This window comes from Erythrolamprus reginae, chromosome 12 (assembly GCF_031021105.1).
Source record: "Erythrolamprus reginae isolate rEryReg1 chromosome 12, rEryReg1.hap1, whole genome shotgun sequence".
Classification (NCBI taxonomy): Eukaryota; Metazoa; Chordata; class Lepidosauria; order Squamata; family Dipsadidae; genus Erythrolamprus; species Erythrolamprus reginae.
Genome location: NC_091961.1, coordinates 2,791,820 through 2,812,461, shown reverse-complemented (window position 1 = coordinate 2,812,461; position 20,642 = coordinate 2,791,820). Strand labels below are relative to the sequence as shown.

At 43.0% G+C, this 20,642-nt stretch overlaps 1 protein-coding gene across 1 annotated transcript; it reads right to left on the bottom strand.

Annotated features, from left to right (window-relative positions):
- Nucleotides 1-112: 112 nt before the first annotated feature.
- AP3M2 (adaptor related protein complex 3 subunit mu 2) lies at nt 113-16,069 on the bottom strand. Its single transcript, XM_070765922.1, has 9 exons — nt 15,926-16,069; nt 13,766-14,214; nt 11,718-11,889; nt 10,098-10,235; nt 7,563-7,648; nt 6,634-6,767; nt 5,188-5,395; nt 4,348-4,492; nt 113-1,294 (listed from the first exon to the last, which is right to left on the bottom strand). Exons 2-9 carry the CDS (start codon nt 14,036-14,038, stop codon nt 1,194-1,196), a joined length of 1,257 nt encoding a protein of 418 aa, XP_070622023.1. The 5' UTR covers nt 14,039-14,214; nt 15,926-16,069; the 3' UTR covers nt 113-1,193.
- Between the last annotated feature and the right edge of the window lie 4,573 nt (nt 16,070-20,642).

Genomic DNA, 20,642 nt, shown 5'->3' with positions numbered 1-20,642 from the left:
CGAGGGAACACTGTACTTTGTTCTGTACAAAATTGAATGTGCTGACAACAGTACAGTGTTGCTTGCTAAGTGGATAGTTTGATTTCACAGAAGTTTGGTTTACTTGGAGTTCTATTGTGTTGTTTCAGGGTTCCCTTTACTACTGACAAAAGCTTAGTATATTAAACAATTGTAAATGTTTTGGAGAGCGTGATGTTTACCCTTTCTTCATATATATAGACACACCGCTCCAAAAAAAATAAAGGGAACACTTAAACCACACAATAGAACTCCAAGTAAATCAAACTCCTGCAAAATCAAACTGTCCACTTAGGAAGCAGCACTGAAGGACAGTCAATTTCACCTGCTGTTGTCCACATTCAACTTTGTAGAGAACGAAGTAGTGTATTCCATGGGAATATTTCATTCATTCCGATCTAGGATGGGTTCTTTGAGTGCTCCCTTTATTTGTTTGAGCTGTATATATGTGTGTGTGTGTCAAATCACACACACACACACACACGCACACACACGCACATTTGTTTCATTTTCCTTTCGCTTCCACATGTCTGGAGCAAACTCCTTTCTCCAGCTCCATCCCCATGCTTGCAAATCCTCCGTAGACCACAGCTAAGCCGAGCATATTTACACTGGCCCCAAATGCCACCTCTACATCACCAACAGCCCCCCTTGCCCGCCCCCCCAGTCTGAGAAAGGAGCCCCGTTTTCTCTTTCTGTCCTCACCGGTCCAGTTAAAATAGGACAAGCTGGCCGAAGGGAGGTTGGGAAAGAAAGAAAGACTTGCGTTGCAGCCCTGTGCAAACAGCATGGCTACCATCCGGCCTTCTTCTTCTTCTTCTTCTTCTTCTTGGGGTTCTCCAGTGCTTCTTCTGCAGCACTTTCAGCTGCCCGACAATCCAGCTGTGTCTGACTGCCCACGACAGGAAGAAGGAGCGTTCTATTGGCTGAAACCGAAAGCCAGCGAGTCCAAAGAGAAGTTACCACCTCTCCTTTTTTTTTGCTCTTTGATGCCACTGGGGAAACTCCAGATGTTAGAAGAGGCGGAAGGGCTGGGCAAACCAGGGATGGGTGGTTAGAAAGCTGCCTGTCTCGGAAGAGATCCAGAAGGGTGACACACAAGGAGCAGACCGCGAGGAAGAGGAGAGCAGAGGTGGAGTGGAAGTCGCCCGTCTTCTCCTGGGCAGAAGTTCTCTTTAGGTCCGGACTTGGAACTTCCCAGCTTTGGTCATGTACTTGATGCCTTTGAAAGGTTTGTACTTCTCTCCGTACATGTCTAAACGATTCACCTTCAGACCTGGAGCGAGCAGAAAAAAACGAAGCATGAAGGCGAAGCAACGTGGAGGACGTTGTAGGCAGGCAGGGGTTCCTACTTACGGCCGCTACCAGTGCTATCTATCTATCTATCTATCTATCTATCTATCTATCTATCTATCTATCTATCTATCTATCATCTATCTATCTATCTATTATCTATCTATCTATCTATCTATCTTCTATCTATCTATCTATCTATCTATCTATCTTTCTATCTATCTTTCTATCTATCTATCTATCTATCTATCTTCTATCTATCTATCTATCTATTATCTATCTATCTATCTATCTATCTATCTATCTATCTATCTATCTATCTATCTATCTATCTATCTATCTATCTATCTATTAGATTTGTATGCCGCCCCTCTCCGCAGACCCGGGGCGGCTCACAACAATAACAAGAACAATGTAAGAACAAATCTAATAATTTAAAAAAACACTAAAAACCCCACTATTAAAAGCAAACATACACACAAACATTCCATGTATAAACTGTATAGGCCCAGGGGAGATGTGTCAGTTCCCCCATGCCTGACGGCAGAGATGGGTCTTAAGAACTTTACGAAAGGCAAGGAGGGTGGGGGCAGTTCTAATCTCCGGGGAGAGCTGGTTCCAGAGGGTCGGGGCCGCCACAGAGAAGGCTCTTCTCCTGGGTCCCGCCAAACGACATTGTTTAGTCGATGGGACCCGGAGAAGGCCAACTCTGTGGGACCTAACCGTGCGATCCATGATATATGTATAAGATATGTATAAGAAACATAGAAACATAGAAGATTGACGGCAGAAAAAGACCTACTGGTCCATCTAGTCTGCCCTTATACTATTTCCTGTATTTTATATGAGGATGGATCTATGTTTATCCCAGGCAGGTTTAAATTCAATTACTCTGCATTTACCAACCACGTCTGCTGGAAGTTCGTTCCAAGCATCTACTACTCTTTCAGTCAAATAATATTTCCTCACGTTGCTTCTGATCTTTCCCCCAAGTCACCTGAGATTGTGCCCCCTTGTTCTTGTCTTCACTTTCCTATTAAAAACACTTCCCTCCTGAACCTTATTTAACCCTTGAACATATTTAAATGTTTCGATCATGTCCCCCCTTTTTCTTCTGTCCTCCAGACTAGACAGATGGAGTTCATGAAGTCTTTCCTGATACGTTTTATGCTTAAGACCTTCCACCATTCTTGTAGCCCGTCTTTGGACCCGTTCTATTTTATCCATATCTTTTTGTAGGTGAGGTCTCCAGAACTGGACACAGTATTCCAAATGTGGTCTCACTAGTGCTCTATACAGCGGGATCACAATCTCCCTCTTGCTGCTTGTTATACCTCTAGCTATGCAGCCAAGCATCCTACTTGCTTTCCCTACCACCTGACTGCACTGTTCACCCATTTTGAGACTGTCAGAAATCACGACCCCTAAATCCTTCTGTTCTAAAGTTTTTGCTAACACAGAACTACCAACTTGGAAGAAACTTGGAAAAAGAAGAAGTAATATAATGTGAAAAGGTATTGTGGAAATAGAAAGATGTAACAATGTAGAATTACTCATCACATAATAATTTGTTTTTTGAAGAAAAGTTTGAAAATCAATAAAATCTATTATAATTGTGGATATTTTGGTACCCAAGTTTACATGGGATGCAGCGAAAAATGCACCATCCCTGCAAATCTTGCCTGATGTGTAGGCAGCCCAATTGTCCAAGCACGTCTTTTATAACGACATTTCACCAGAAGAGCCCTTCACTCCTCCACTCGAAACACAATACCCTACGAAAATAGACTAACAATCCTGGGTCTAGAAAGCTTAGAACTACGGCGCCTAAAACACGATTTAAGTATTACCCACAAGATCATATGCTGCAACGTCCTACCGGTCAATGACTACTTCAGCTTCAACCGCAACAACACAAGAGCACGCAACAGATTCAAACTTAATATTAACCGCTCCAAACTTGACTGTAAAAGATATGACTTTAACAATCGAGTTGTCGAAGCGTGGAACTCATTACCGGACTCAGTAGTGTCAACCCCTAACCCCCAACATTTCTCCCTTAGACTATCCACGATTGACCTATCCAGGTTCCTAAGAGGTCAGTAAGGGGCGTGCATAAGTGCACTAGTGTGCCTTCCATCCCTGTCCAATTGTCTTTCCTTTATCTCATATATCATATATATTTTCTTCCTTTCCTAAATCTTCTCCTCTATTTTTACATTTATCTTTATATATCATATGCTGCAACGTCCTGCCTGTCTTTAGCTTCAACCACAACAACACAAAAGCACATAACAGATTTAAACTTTTTGTAGATAAATTTTTATAGATAAAGATAAATTTTTACATTTATCTTTATATATCATATGCTGCAACGTCCTGCCTGTCGGCGACTACTTCAGCTTCAACCACAACAACACAAGAGCACACAACAGATTTAAACTTAATAGTAACCGCTCCAAACTTGACTGTAAAAAATATGACTTCAGTAACCGAGTTGTCGAAGCGTGGAACTCATTACCAGACTCCATAGTGTCATCCCCAAACCCCCAACACTTTACCCTTAGATTATCTACGGTTGACCTATCCAGATTCCTAAGAGGTCAGTAAGGGGCAAGTACAAGTGCACTAGAGTGCCTTCCATCCCCTGTCCTATTGCTCTCCTATATCTCCTATACCTTTCCTCTATTCCTATATCTCTTCTTCTATTCTTTCATTGATATGTTCTATTCCTATGTCTTCTCTTCTCTTCTTTCTTAGATATATTTTACTGTGAGTATCTGCTCTATAACCTTCATCATGTATTTTACTATGTGTATATAGATATATACCCACTAAAACCCTCATTGTGTATTGGACAAAATAAATAAATAAAAATAAGTATATTACTTCATGTCTATTCTCTTCCTATGTATTTGTGTATTGGACAAATGAAGAAATAAAAATAAATAAATTTCAATTCCTTCGCTTAATCGCAACTTGGGGCTTTAAAGGGGGTGCTTTAAAAGACAGCTAGAGAAGTAGAAGATCACAAACCAGAGATGGCCAACTGCTGGATCTTGAACTGGAGGTTGATGGTGGGATTCTCGTCCGGCTTGGAAGCCCCCGCCTGGAGACTCATCGTCCCCTTCAAACTGGGCAGCTTCTGAGGGTTGATCTTGCCCACGTCCCACACCAGCAGCTTTCAAGGGGAGGATAGAGAAAGGAAGGAAGAGACGACAAGATAAAAGTCTACAGAGGTTCTCAGTCATGGTTGTCCCAAAAGTGCTTGCTTGCTTGCTTGCTTGATTTATTTATTGGATAAGAAGGGAAACAACTTCAAAGAATGGGGATTTTGCAGGACCGTGACCCTGCCACGCCCGCCAAGCCACGCCCACAGAACCGGTAGTAAAAAAAATTGAGTCCCACCCAGGCGGAGGTTGCCGCTCCTGCTGCTACCAGTGAAATGCATGCCCAGCTTTGGGTGGCCGGCGTGCACAAACAAGATCTTGCCTCTGAGCATGCGCAAGATGCAAAATCTCACGAGGGGACGCCTGCGCGCGGGAGAGATTTCGGCATTTTTTTTTGCTTCTGCGCATGCACAGAAGCAAAAAAATAGCCGAAATCTCTCGCGTTCGTCCCCTCGCAAGATTTTGCTTCCTACGCCAGAGACATAGAGCTGCGCATGGAGCTGAATTTTCACTACCAGCGCGTGGGTGTCGACCGTACTGGTAGCAACCTGTTACTGATTCCGCCACTGGGTTGGGCCTAGTCCGCTTGTGACTATGTAAGGATTCTAGGCTGATGCCTCTTTTAACGCCGCCATAGGAAAAGACGACGACAGGTGACTCATCCCAAGGACCGGGCTCGACCGAAGCTTCTTTCATCCTTCCTCACCTTTGTGACCGGATCAAAGGTGTGCGTCCCCTGAGAAGGCGTGAGGGTCATGTTCAGCACCCCTTTGGGCATCTGGCTGGTGACCAGGACCCCTTCCACCGTCTTCCCCATGGTCTGCTTGGGCCCCACGGTGATCTCAAAGCGGCCGAGGGAGCTGCTGTCTCGGAAGCTGATGTTGTGCTTGACGTAGACCGGAATGGCCACTAAACTGGGGGGGGGGGGGGGGAAGGGGGGGGGAGAGAAGAGCGTCGTCAGGGCAAAAGGGAATCGTAGCCTTTTGGATGAGTGTCCCAAGCAGGTCGTCTCCGAATCGGGCAAAGTTAAGACCTGTGGACTTCCATTCCCAGAAGGCCTCAGTCGGCCATGTTGGAATTCAAACAGAAAGGAACAGCTTAAACCAGGCCAAGGCTATTCCTCAGATTATTTATTTATTTATTTATTCATTTATTCATTCATTCATTCATTCATTCCGGCCCTCTGGAATCAACTCCCCCCAGAGATTAGAACGGCCCCCACCCTCCTTGTCTTTTGCAAATTACTCAAGACCCACCTTTATTATTATTATTATTATTATTTTTTATTATTATTTATTGGATTTGTATGCCGCCCCTCCCCGCAGACTCAGGGCGGCTAACAACAGTAACAAAACAGTATAATCCAATACTAAAAAACAGTTAAAACCCATTATATAAAAACCAATCATACATACAGACATACCATGCATAAAATTTTAAAGGCCTAGGGGGAAAGTGTATCTCAATTCCCCCATGCCTTGTCGCCAGGCATGGGGGAGTTAGGATATTCCTTCCCCTAGGCCATTACAAGTTATGTATGGTATGTTTGTGTGTATGTTTGGTTTTTATAATAAGGGTTTTTAGTTGTTTTATTAAACTGGATTGCTACATGTTGTTTTTTATCATTGTTGTTAGCTGCCCCGAGTCTGCAGAGAGGGGCGGCATACAAATCCAATTAAAATAATAATAATAATAATAATAATAATAATAATAATAATAATAATAATAATTCAATTTTTATGCCGCCCTTCTCCTTAGACTCAGGGTGGCTTACAACATGTTAGCAATAGCACTTTTTAAAAACAGAGTCAGCCTCTTGCCCCCACAATCCGGGTCCTCATTTGACCCACCTGGGAAGGATGGAAGGCTGAGTCAACCTTGAGCTGGTGATGAAATTTGAACTGCTGACCTACAGATCTACAGTCAGCTTCAGTGGCCTGCAGTACAGCACTCTACCTGCTGCGCCACCCCGGCTGTTTAATTTAATTTAGGATGCGGTTTGGAACCTTAACGGTGGGATGATGTCGGTCCTGATACTTTCATGAAGCCGAAGGCAGAATTCTCTAGTAGAAAATTCCACGGAGCCATCTTTGGTTCCCTTACATAAAAGGGGCGGAGGGGGATCCCAAACCGCTAGAAGAATCAAACTTACTTTTGAGCGCTGACGTGGTAAGAGAGCAGGCGGAAGTTCCCGTCGGGAGGGATGAAGGACAGGATGCGTTCGGCCTCCCACCGCTTGAAACGCACACAGGGGTGGAAGCTGACATCGTCCAACAATCTCGGGTTCTGAAAGAGGAGAGACGAAAGAGCTGGTGGCGCTACTCTAAGGCTTCTCCACCCTGGTGACTTTAAGAGCTGTGGACTTCAACTCCCAGAATTCCCCAGGTTTTAAATGTCGCCAAGGTGGAGAAACAGTGTACTACTATTCCTAGGTTAGGAAGTGCCCTATTCAGCCGTAGCTGTACTCTATTTTATTTTATTTATTTATTTGTCAAACAGGTACTGTATAGGATAGTAGTGGTTTGCATAAACATAAGTAAAAGGTAACAATAAAAGAGGACAATATGACAGTAGGACAGGGACGGTAGGCACATTGGTGTGCTTATGCACGCCCCTTGCAGATCTCTTAGGAACGGGGAGAGGTCGACTAGGTTAAAGATTTTGGGGTTTGGAGGAGGAGGAGGAGAAGATGAAGAAGTAGAAGAAGAAGAAGAGGAAGAAGAGAAGGAGGAGGAGGAGAATAAGAAGAAGAGGAAAAGAGAAGTAGGAGGAGAAGAAGAGAAGAAGAAGAGAAGGAGCAGGAGGAGGAGAAGAAGAAAAGGAGAAGGAGGAGGAGGAGAAGAAGTAGAAGAAGACAAGAAGGAGGAGGAGGAATAGAAGGAGGAGAAGGACAAGTAGTAGTAGGAGGAGAAGGAGAGCCATTGTCTGTTTTTACTGCTTTATACCCCTCGTAGGAAGATTTAACTGGTTTCCTCTTTTGGATCCTGGCACTGTGATGGTCAGCTATGGAAGGGCCGGGGAATGTGTTAAAATGTGTTAAAACAGGTGGGCGAGAAGGGTCTTTCCCCTCCCATATTTTACCATGAAGGAGAGGGTGAGGTCAGGCATCCCCGTCAATTTCACGCAGGCATCGATCACCCCCTGGATTTCAGCTGTGATTGTGGAACCTGCCACAAACACACAAAGAAACAAAAAAATAATAATCCATGTAGATCAGGAAGGACATTCGAGCAAGTCTAAACAATCCTAGGTCAACAGGTAGACCTCAAAGAAAAGACAGAAAGTCCAGTTGGCTCTTTTAAAAGAAAACTACCTTTGGGACAACCGTGACCTCCATAGACATTTAGGGACTGAAAACTATATCAATATATCAAGATCAGTATATCTACTTATTTATCTATATCTATAGTAATATATCCATCCATTATCAATCATATCCACCCACCATGTACCTATATAGATATATATCTATATCTATAAATCATCCATCCATCCATCCATCTTCTTGTCTGTCTGTCTGTCTTGTCTATCTATCTATATCATCTATCTCTCTATATCATCTATCTCTCTATCTCTCTATCTATCTATCTATCTATCTCTATCTATCTATCTCTATCTATCTATCTCTATCTATCTATCTATCATCTATCTATCTATCTATCTATCTATCTATCTATCTATCTATCTATCTATCTATCTATCTATCTATCTATCATCTGTACGGATTCAGCTCCAGTGATCTTAGAAGCCGATGTCTTAGAAGAACTTGAAAGATTAAAGATAAATAAGGCAATGGGTCCAGATGGCATCCACCCCAGAGTTCTTAAAGAACTCAGATCTGTCATTGCTACCCCCCTGACTGATTTGTTTAACCAATCCCTGTTAACAGGAGATGTTCCTGAGGATTGGAGAATGGCCAGTGTTGTGCCTATCCACAAGAAGGGCAGTAGAGAAGAAGCTGGTAACTACAGGCCAGTTAGCTTGACATCAATTGTAGTTAAAATGATGGAGACGCTACTCAAAAAGAGGATAAATCAGCATCTAAAAAACAATAACTTATTGGACCCAAATCAGCATGGCTTTACTGAAGGCAAATCGTGTCAGACTAATCTCATTGAGTTCTTTGACTATGTCACAAAGGTGTTGGATCAAGGTGGTGCCGTGGATATTGCCTATCTGGACTTCAGCAAAGCCTTTGATACGGTTCCACATAAAGAGCTGATAGATAAATTAGTGAAGATTGGAATTAATCCCTGGGTAGTTCAGTGGATTTCAAGCTGGCTGAAGCATAGACATCAGAGAGTTATTGTTAATGGCGAGTATTCTGAGCAGAGACAGGTTACAAGCGGTGTGCCACAAGGGTCTGTTCTGGGTCCTATTCTTTTTAATATGTTTGTGAGTGACATAGGGGAAGGTTTGGTAGGGAAGGTTTGCCTATTTGCTGATGACTCTAAAGTGTGCAATAGGGTTGATATTCCTGGGGGGGTCTGTAATATGGTAAATGATTTAGCGTTACTAGATAAATGGTCAAAGCAATGGAAACTGCAGTTTAATGTTTCCAAATGTAAAATAATGCACTTGGGGAAAAGGAATCCTAAATCTGAGTATTGCATTGGCAGTTCTGTGATAGCAAAAACTTCAGAAGAGAAGGATTTAGGGGTAGTGATTTCTGACAGTCTTAAAATGGGTGAGCAGTGTGGTCGGGCGGTAGGAAAGGCAAGCAGGATGCTTGGCTGCATAGCTAGAGGTATAACAAGCAGGAAGAGGGAGATTGTGATCCCCTTATATAGAGCGCTGGTGAGACCACATTTGGAGTACTGTGTTCAGTTCTGGAGACCTCACCTACAAAAAGATATTGACAAAATTGAACGGGTCCAAAGACGGGCTACAAGAATGGTGGAAGGTCTTAAGTATAAAACGTATCAGGAAAGACTTCATGAACTCAATCTGTATAGTCTGGAGGACAGAAGGAAAAGGGGGGACATGATCGAAACATTTAAATATGTTAAAGGGTTAAATAGGGTTCAGGAGGGAAATGTTTTTAACAGGAAAGTGAACACAAGAACAAGGGGACACAATCTGAAGTTAGTTGGGGGAAAGATCAAAGGCAACATGAGAAAATATTATTTTACTGAAAGAGTAGTAGATCCTTGGAACAAACTTCCAGCAGACGTGGTTGGTAAATCCACAATAACCGAATTTAAACATGCCTGGGATAAACATATATCCATTGTAAGATAAAATACAGGAAATAGTAAAAGGGCAGACTAGATGGACCTTGGGGTCTTTTTCTGCCGTCAGTCTTCTATGTTTCTATGTTTCTATCTATCTATCTATCTATCTATCTATCTATCTATCTATCTATCTATCTATCTATCTATCATCTATCTATCTATCATCGTCTGTCTGTCTGTCTGTCTGTCTGTCTGTCTGTCTGTCTGTCTGTCTGTCTGTCTGTCTGTCTATCTATCTATCTATCTATCTATCTATCTATCTATCTATCTATCTATCTATCTATCTCTATCTTGATACACACCACACACACCACAAAGGACAAAGGCTACATGATTTTCCTTCAAATCCAAGGTCCCTGCTGCAAGGGTGCGATCAGCCCACCTGACTTGTCGATGATGGCGTCTATCTCCTCGATCACATCGAAGTAGGCTTCGTTGTTGGTGTACTTCACGCTGGTCCTTCGCCAGGGCACCACGGACAGCTGCCCTGTCGGGAGCTGCTCTCCCACATTGGTGCTTCCTGAAAGGAGGAAAAAGAAAGGAGGAGGACGTTCTCCCCAGGTGTTCGTCTGTACTGCACTGGTTGGGTTTGTCAATATGTGAACCCACCAGCAATGTATATTTGGAGGAAATAGCATAATGGTCTACTGTATACTGGTTCAAAGACAGGCTACAAAAACGGTGGAAGGTCTGAAGCATAAAACGTATCAGGAAAGACTTCATGAACTCAATCTGTCTAGTCTGGAGGACAGAAGGGAAAGGGGGGGACATGATCAAAACATTTAAATATGTGAAAGGGTTAAATAAGGTTAAGGAGGGAAGTGTTTTTAATTGGAAAGTGAACACAAGAACAAGGGGACACAATCTGAGGTTGGTGCAGGGAAAGATCAAAAGCAACATGAGAAAATATTATTTGACTGAAAGAATAGCAGATGCCTGGAACAAACTTCCAGCAGACGTGGTTGCTAAATGCCCAGTAACTGAATTTAAACACCACTGAGATAAACATACACTGCTCAAAAAAATAAATAAAGGGGACACTTAAACAACAGAATATAACTCGAAGTAAATCAAACTTCTATGAAATCAAACTGCCCACTTAGGAAGCAACACTGATTGACAGGCAATTTCACATGCTGTTGTGCCAATGGAATAGTTGTGTAAATTAGAATATTTCATTCATTCAGATCTAGGATGTGTTGTTTGAGTGTTCCCTTTATTTTTTTTGAGCAGTGTACATCCATCCTAAGATTAAATACAAGAAATAGTATAAGGGCAGACTAGATGGACCACGAGTCTTTTTCTGCCGTCAATCTTCTATGTTTCTATTGTGAATAATATTTATACCTTTTATTATTATTATTATTATTATTATTATTATTATTAATTGGATTTGTATGCCGCCCCTCTCCGGAGACTCGGGGCGGCTAACAGCAACAATAAAACAGTGTACAATAGTAATCCAATACTAAAAACGATTAAAAACCCATTAATATAAAAACCAAACATACATACAAACATACCATGCATAGAATTGTAAAGGCCTAGGGGGAAAGAGGATCTCAATTCCCCCATGCCTGACGGCAGAGGTGGGTTTTAAGTAGCTTACGAAAGGCAAGGAGGGTGGGGGCAATTCTAATCTCTGGGGGGAGTTGGTTCCAGAGGGTCGGGGCCACCACAGAGAAGGCTCTTCCCCAGGGTCCCGCCAAGCGACATTGTTTAGTTGACAGGACCCGGAGAAGACCCACTCTGTGGGACCTAACTGGTCACTGGGATTCATGCAACCTTTACTATATTGGTCTGTGTTATTGGCTGAATAACCACCACTGCCACACATACTCTGTTTGGAGTTTGGTTAGCCCAGGGTGGAATGCCACCACACCCACTTTGCCATCAACTTACAACTGTGCCTAGGTTAGTTCCACCCACTCCATGAAACCACAAATCAACCAAGGCCCTTTTAGCCCGATGGACGAGGTGAGGCCGGTCCCAAACTACCTACCTGTGATTGTGTTGACCACCGTCCGGAGGATGGTCGGTGGCCTGATCAGCTCCTTCAGAATATTGGATTCCGTGGCCAAGGGAAAACCATTGTCCAGCATCTCCTCGAGCACCTCGTAAACCACCACAACGTTGTCCTTGATGACAACTTCAGAGCAGACGCCAAAATAATCCTGGGGAGGGTGAAGAGAAGCAGAATGAAACAGCTCTCCGTTCTGGGGTTAGTTGCCAGATTTTATACAGCAGAGGTTGTTCTTTCATTAGATGCTATTTACTCCATGGGTTTTGTTCACAGAGATGTAAAGTCCAATACTGTATTATGTTGCTGGTCATTTAAAACTAGCAGATTTTGGTACCTGTATGAAAATGAACAAGGAAGGTATGGTACGATGTGATACAGCTGTTGGAACTCCGGATTATATATCCCCAGAAGTATTAAAATCACAGGATGGTGATGGTTGTTGTTATTATTATTATTATTATTATTATTATTATTATTATTATTATTTAGATTTGTATGCCACCCCTCTCCGCAGACTCGGGGTGGCGCACAGCAATAATAAAAACAATGTACAACGACAAATCTAATATATTTAAAAAATATCTAAACCCCCTTATTTAAAAACGAAACATATACACAAACATACCATACATAAATTATATAGGCATGGGGAAGATGTCTCAATTCCACCATGCCTGACGGCAGAGGTGAATTTTAAGAAGTTTTCGAAAGGCAAGGAGGGTGGGGGCAATCCTAATCTCCAGAGGGAGCTGGTTCCAGAGGGCCGGGGCCGCCACAGAGAAGGCTCTCCCCCTGGTCCGGTGCCATGAAGGGCTTTATAGGTCATAACCAACACTTTGAATTGTGACCGGAAACTGATCGGCAACCAATGCAGACTGCGGAGTGTTGGTGTAACATGAGCATACCTAAGCTGTTTACAGAATCAGTCTCTTGCCCCCAACAATCTGGGTCCTCATTTGACCCATCTGGGAAGGATGGAGGGCTGGGACATCATCTGTAGAGAGGGGCGGCATACAAATCTAATAAATAATAAATAAATAAATTGAGCAGGTGGTGAGATTTAAACTGCTGAACTACAGCTAGCAATTAGCTGAAGTAGCCTGCAATTCTGAAATTGATTGTCAATCAGTGCTGCTCCCCTAAGTGGACAGGTTGATTTCACAGACGTTTGATTTACGTGGAGTTATATTGTGTTGTTTAAGTGTTCCCTTTATTTTTTTGAGCAAGGTATATGTAAAGTTTCGCATTCGTACCATTACTGTAGGCTGGGGGGGGGGGGGGGGAAACGTGGTGCATTTTTTTCTGGGCAGCCCTCGTGTTTTCTATTTGTATTTTCTTGTTTTATAAGCCCGCCCTGAGTTTACGGTGATCGGCGGCCTAGAAATCTGAATGAATGAATAAATGAATGAATGAATGAATGAATAAATTCATTCCCAAGGCATGCCCATGTTACACCAACACTCCGCAGTCTGCATTGGTTGCCGATCAATTTCCGGTCACAATTCAAAGTGTTGGTTATGACCTATAAAGCCCTTCATGGCATCGGACCAGAATATCTCTGGGACCGCCTCCTGCCGCACGAATCCCAGCGACCAGTTAGGCCCCACAGAGTTAGCCTTCTCCGGGTCCCGTCAACTAAGCAATGTCATTTGGCGGGACCCAGGAGAAGAGCCTTCTCTGTGGCGGCCCCGACCCTCTGGAACCAGCTCCCCCCAGATATCAGAGTTGCCCCCACACTCCTTGCCTTTCGTAAGCTCCTTAAAACCCACCTCTGTCGTCAGGCATGGGGGAATTGAAATATTCCCTTCCCCCTAGGCTTATAGAATTTATACATGGTATGTCTGTACGTATGATTGGTTTCTTAAATTGGGGTTTTTCACATTACTTTTAATATTAGATTTGTTCATATTGTCTTTTTACTGTTGTTAGCCGCCCCGAGTCTGCGGAGAGGGGCGGCATACAAATCTAATTACTGTAATAAATAAAATAAATAAATAAATTGTAAATCCCTGGAATATTTCACTTACCTGGAACGTATCCACCACCCGGTGAAGAAACTCAATGACGAAAAGCGGTGGGACCTCCGTCTGGATCACGGCTACGAAGAAGATCTTGTGCCGGTAGACGCTCAGGAGGTAATGGTGAGGGGTGGAGATCACGGGGGGCACATTTTCCGCCTCCGACGCTCGCTCCTGAGCCTCGAAGAAGTAATCGCACACCGAGCGGCTGATCACGCTCTTCCAGTGTTTCTCCAAGAAAATGTCTCCAGAGGAGTTGATGAGAAAAAGGCTGTGAATCATGGCTGGTCCAGAAGAAGGCCCACCACCGAGGAGCCCCTGCCCGACCGAGAGGTCAACTTGTGTTCTACGACTCTGCAGGTCTGAAAATCAACACACGCAAATACACACACACTCAGGCAGGTGGGATTTCTTACATCTGTTCTTCCCTTCAGGTTCTGCACCGCAATCAGAGTTTCCTGAGCCGAGCGTGCGATAAAAGAAATAAAATGTCATTATTAGGGGACAACGCACAAAAGCCGATCTTCTGCTTTACAGTTGCATTTTCTATTATTTATGCATTCGTGCTCCCGGGAAAGCAATACTGCGCCTCGGTTGCTGTGTGCGGAAGGGGAAACCAGGACTCACTTTCAGCCTCGAAAAGCATACCCTTCATTCATTAAAACAAAGAAATAAATCTAGAAATCTAGAAACATAGAAGATTGATGGCAGAAGAAGACCTCCTGGTCCATCTAGTCTGCCCTTATACTACTTCCTGTATTTTATCTTAGGATGGATCTATGTTTATCCCAGGCAGGTTTAAATTCAGTTCCTGTGGATTTATCAACCATGTCTGCTGGAAGTTTGTTCCAAGCATCTGCTACTCTTTCAGTCAAATAATATTTTCTCACGTTGCTTCTGATCTTTCCCCCAACTCACCTCAGATTGTGCCCCCTTGTTCTTGGGTTCACTTTCCTATTAAAAACACTTCCCTCCTGAATCTTATTTAACCCTTTAACACATTTAAATGTTTCAATCATGTCCCCCCTTTTCCTTCTGTCCTGCAGACTAGACAGATGGAGTTCATTGAGTCTTTCCTGATATGTTTTATGCTTCAGACCTTCCACTGTTTTTGTAGCCCATCTTTGGACCCGTTCAATTTTGTCAAAATCTTTTTGTAGGTGAGGTCTCCAGAACTGAACACAGTATTCCCAATGGGGTCTCACCAGCGCTCTATACAGAGGGATTACAATACTGTGCCTCGGTTGCCATCTGCGGAAAGGAAAACCAGGCCTCACCTTCAGCCTCAAAAAGCATTCATTCATTTTTTTAAAAAAATCTAATACCGGAATCGTTTTATCTGTTAAGAGTATATCTCGTTACATCCCCACGAGACCTCTGGTTTGCAAGTTGCGGACACTTTAAATAATTAAATAATTGTGCTGGGTACTACTTCAGGTTTGAATTCCACAAATGCATGAATAGGATCCTGGCCTGAGTCAAAAAAACCCTTTATTTTGTGGCTGATTAAGCAGGCTGCACAATGCCAGTTTATTTTTGGCTTATTAGCAGGCTGTGCAAAATCAGGTTATTTGTGGTTTGATTAAGCAAGCTGCGCAAAGCCAGTTTATTTGCCGCTTATTAAGGAAGCTATGCAAAGCCAGTTCATCCTGGTTTATTAAGCAGGCTGTGCAAACTAGTTTATTTGCGGCTTATTAAGCAGGCTGTGCAAAGCCAGTCCTTTGTGGCTTAACAGGCTGTGCAAAATCAGTTTATTTGTGGCTCCAAATATTCGGAGAAGTGCGGCATACAAATCTAATTAATAATAACAATAATGATAATAATAATAATGATGATTATGATGATAATAATAATAATAATAATAATAATAATATAAATAAATAAATTAAGCAGGCTGTGCAAAGCCAGTTTATTTGTGGCTTATTAAACAGGCTGTCCTAAGCCAGACCATCCTGGCTTGTTGCTCAAAGAACCATGGTTTTCAATTCAGCTCAAATCCTTGAAGCAGGACTTGACGCCTCCAGGAATCGGATCCCCATCAAATCGACCCGAGTTCTTTTTTTACAAGGGATCCCCACGGATCTCAACCCAGAAGATCCAAGCCAGGCAGGAGACCCCCATTTCCCTCAGCCCCCGCCCTCCCAATCGATCCCTCTCCCCCATTCTCACCTCCTCCGCATCGCAGCCACAGCTTCCTCAAATAAAGCCTGGGCTTTTTTGATGGAGGGGAAGAGATCCCTCGTAAGCCACCCACCTTCGCCGCTGATTGGCCATCGGAGGACCCCCCCTCCCTCCCTTCCTCCTATCCCGCGTCGCCGCCGGTTCTTTGACAGCTTCGATTGACAGGACCCGGTGTCGCCGGGGTAGGGCGGGTCCTCCCTTCAATGCCGTCCCTCGATTGGTCGGCAAGTCCCGGACTCGATTCAGAAGTGACAGCTCGGCAGGCTGGTGAACGTTGAGCGGAGGGCAAAACGGAGCCAGGGATTGGCTGGGCTTGGAAAGCTCGCGCGAAGCTGGAGGAGGCGGGTCGCCGCAGCTCTATAGCAACGGGGCGGTTGCTACGCGGTGGGCTGAAGTTGTCCTTCGGCGTGAGGCGGCATGTGACGGGCGGGCCGCGCATGCGCGCTTAGACTCTTTTAAGCCTCGGATTACGACCGAGTGGCTACAGAAAGAGGAGATGGACGTTGTTTGGCGGGACCGTCGTTCTCGCCGCCATCTTGGGTGGCCCAGAGCTGGAACCTGCCTAAGCCGTTAACAGCTTCAGGAGAGGGAGTCCTCGAATTACGACCACAATTGAACACCTACCTATGTGGTCAAGCAAGACCACAGTGTAGTCTTAAGTGAGTTTTGACCCATTTTATGGCCTTTTTTGCCACCGTGGTGAAGAGAATCACTGCCGTTGTTAAGGGAGTAACCTGGTCGTTAAGTGAATCCTTGACTTGGCTTGTCAGACGGTCCCAAAAGGGGATCACATGATCCCGACGAGTCAATATGTGCCACACTGCGTACTGGTAGCAAAAATTTTATTTATTTATTTAATTAGTTAGTTAGTCCAATACACAATGAGGGTTTTAGTGGGAATATATCTATACACACACATAGTAAAATACATGATGAAGGTTATAGAGGAGATACTCACAGTAAAATATATCTAAGAAATAATAGAAGAGAAGATATAGTAATACATTGTTTTTCCTTTTCCCTAACTACCGGTAGAACATAAAGGAATAATTTTAGTCGTTGGGCACGAATACCGTGCCAGAAAGCATCTAATGTGGCGGTGACATTTCCACCCTCTTTTAGGGGGGAAAAAGGGTGCATCTTATACTACGAAAAATACGGTAGCTAGAGGGGCTGTTATGGGTCCCCTGGGGCAGCAGGCCAGATGGTAGATGGTTATTCGTGGCACCCCCTTCTCTTCTCCCAGAGGTCTTTTTTTTAAAAATAATAATTTTATTTTATTTTTTTTAAAAGAAAATATAATTTTTATTGAAGATAAAAAGGGGAGGGGATACATAAAGCAAAAGGACAGTGCAAATATCGGTACAAATGTAGATGAATTTAGAGTATAGAGTTATAAATCAAAATACACGCTTACCTATAAAAAAGGAAATAAGGCGAAAGGAAGAGAAAGAGAAGGAAGGAAAAAGGGAGAAGAAAGGGAAGAGGAAAAATTTAAAATAAAAGAAAGAAAGAAGAGATAAATTCCTATCTATAACTTTATCAGATGTTGTAAATAGTGTCAACTTATCTGTTGACCCGATTACAGTGTTCCCTCGATTTTTGCGGGTTCGAACTTCGCGAATAGCCTATACCACGGTTTTTCAAAAAATATTAATTAAAAAAATACTTCGTGGGTTTTTTCCCTATACCACGTTTTCCCCCGCCCGATGACGTCATACGTCATCACCAAACTAATAATTTTTGCAAATAAATAACAAAAAAAATAATTATTGTTAATAAATAATTATGTTTATAAATATCAGGATCACTAATTGTCTTATTCAATGGTGAATACAGTACCAGTAATAATGGTGAATAAATGGTTGCTAAGGGAATGGGAAATTGCAATTTAGCGGGTTAAATGTTAAGGGAAGGCTTGTGATACTGTTCATAGCCAAAAATGGTGTATTTACTTCTGCATCTCTACTTCGCGGAAATTCGACTTTCGCAGGTGGTCTCGGAACCCATCCCCCGCGAAAATCGAGGGAACACTGTACTCCACAATTTTTAAGATCTTTACTATTAGTACAGATGAAAGTTTTGGGTGGTCTTTTTTTGAGGGGTGTGTGAGAGCTTTTTTTGGGGGGGAAAGCAAGGCTTTATTTAGTAGTGGAGATCTCAAGATATTGTTTTTGGGCTGGACAATATTTAGCATTGCAAGCTGCCTGCAGCCGAGAAAGGACGTAGTGAGAACCACCTTTGGTCCCACAGGGTCAAACCTCACAGGATCCTGCAGATCTCGGTCCAAGACGGCAGCTACAGAGCCCAACGGAGGGGCCCCTTTGTGTCAGGGCTGGTGCTCACCACAGAGGCCCCCTGCCCGCCCGCTCCAACAACCCCCAGCCCCACGCTAATGACGCAAGGCCCGGCCTCCACCAACACCAAGTTTACGAGGCGGTTAAGCTCTCCCCAGGGCCTTGGGAATCGGAGCAGCTGGTGCCCCGAACTGGCAGACTGCCATGGAGCTTAACTCTTGCTGTGCCACAAAGACCGATGACTGGCCGGTTGGGGCACCAAACCTCCATCCCGGACAAAATCCCTTGGCTGCCCAAAACCCTCGAGGCAAAACTCCCTTTGCAGCTGCTTGGCTAAGCAGTGGGGATTTGGTGGTGGTGGCGGCGGTGGGGTCAGTGATAAGTGGGCAGCACGGCTGTTTATTTATTTATTTATTTATTTATTTATTTATTCATTCATTCATTCATTCATCCAATACATAAATTCATAGGAAGAAAATAGACATGTGATAATATAAAGGAGGGTGAAAGTGAACTTAGAGGAGAGGATATATGAAAGGAAGAGAATATATAAGAGGTGAAAGAAAGGAAAGACAATTGGACAGAGGACGAAAGGCACACCAGTGCACTTATGTACACCCCTTACTGACCTCTTAGGAACCTGGAGAGGTCAATCGTGGAGAGTCCAAGGGAGAAGTGTTGAGGGTTAGGGGTTGACACAATTGAGTCCGGTAATGAGTTCCACGCTTCGATAACTCGATTGTTGAAATCATATTTTTTACAATCAAGTTTGGCGCGGTTCGTATTAAGTTTGAATCTGTTGCGTGCTCTTGTGTTGTTGCGGTTGAAGCTGAAGTAGTCATTGACTACTGGTTTCCCGCATTGTCTTTGCTTGTCAAAAGATTGCAAAAGGGGATCGTGTGCACTACAGTGGTACCACTGCTTAAGAACTTCATTCATCCCGTGACAAGGTTCTTAAGTAGAAAATTTTGTAAGTAGAAGCAATTTTTCCCATAGGAATCAATGTAAAAGCAAATCATGCGTGCAATCCTATTAGGAAAGAAATAAAAGCTTGGAATTTGGGTGGTAGGAGGAGGAGGAAGAAGAGGAGGAGAGGTACCACTATATATAAATTATATATAATTTTTATATATTGACAAAAAAAATCACACATAACCCTTCCCTGGTACAAGCTAATACAGGAGATGAGCCTGTAGCTTAGAGGCTAAGGTCACTGTCTTACAAGGCAGAGTCCCGGCTTCAAATCCCAGTAACGGTGTAGCTACCTGATGAAGGCAAATAAGCCCAAAATAGATCTATAGTAGTCTCCCTTTTCATTATCAGCAAAGATATGTTATACACACACACATATATTCAAATCCCAGTAAGGGTAATGGCTACCTGATGAGAGTTAAATAACTTGAAATAGATGTATATTTGTCTCTCTTCATTTTCATTGTCAGCAAAATATGTTACACATATGGAATATAGTTTGTCAGTTATAAAATTGACGGCCTGGGGGACACCTGGAGGGCTCGAGAGGCAAAAGGGAAAAAACTACATATATAACTCTTCCCTGATACAAGCTGAAAAGAGGAGAACCTGTGGTCTAGAGGTTAAAGCTACTGCCTTTACAAGCAAACCCCGATGGGTTCAAATCCCAGTAAGGGTATGGCTAGCTGATGAGAGCGAAACAGCTTGAAATAGATCTATACTAGTCTCCATTATCAGCAAAATATGTTACACACACATATTCATACATACATAGTTACAGTTACAGGTCTGTGAGAGCCAGAAATCTTGCTTCTATGTAGGTGACCAAATACATTTTCCACCATAATTTGTAAATAAATTCGTTAAAAAATCAGACAATGTGATTTTCTGGATGTGTTTTCTCATGTTGTCTCTCAAGGTTGAGGTCTACCTACGATGTCAATTCCAGGCCTCTCTCATCTTTTTAAGTGGCAGAACTTGCACAACTGGTGTCTGACTAAATACCCCCCCCCCACTGTAGATACAGTGTGTGTATGTTTATTTATTTATTTTTTATTTATTCATTTGTCCAATACACAAATACACAGGAAGAAAAATAGACATGTAGTAATATATATAAGGGTAAAGTGAACTTAGAGGAGAGGATATATGAAAGAAAGAAAATATATATGAAAATATATGTATGTGTATAAATACCATTTATTTGCACCTATGTACCAGTCCAAACTAAGCTCTAAAATTGGCCTGTTGGAGCTGGTAAAATAATCACACTTCAGAAGAAAAGGATTTAGGGGTAGTGATTTCTGACAGTCTCAAAATGGGTGAACAGTGCAGTCAGGCGGTAGGGAAAGCAAGTAGGATGCTTGGCTGCATAGCTAGAGGTATAACAAGCAGGAAGAGGGAGATTATGATCTCGCTATATAGAATGCTGGTGA

Bases quoted from the DNA above. Each gene is read 5' to 3' on its own strand.
- AP3M2 (XM_070765922.1), bottom strand. From the start codon at position 14,038: ATGATTCACAGCCTTTTTCTCATCAACTCCTCTGGAGACATTTTCTTG. The intron at 7,649-10,097 runs GTGGGCTGATCG...TGTTTGTGGCAG, and splicing joins CGCCATCATCGACAAGTCAG to GTTCCACAATCACAGCTGAA. The intron at 5,396-6,633 runs GTAAGTTTGATT...CCCCCCCCCCAG, and splicing joins TACCACGTCAGCGCTCAAAA to TTTAGTGGCCATTCCGGTCT.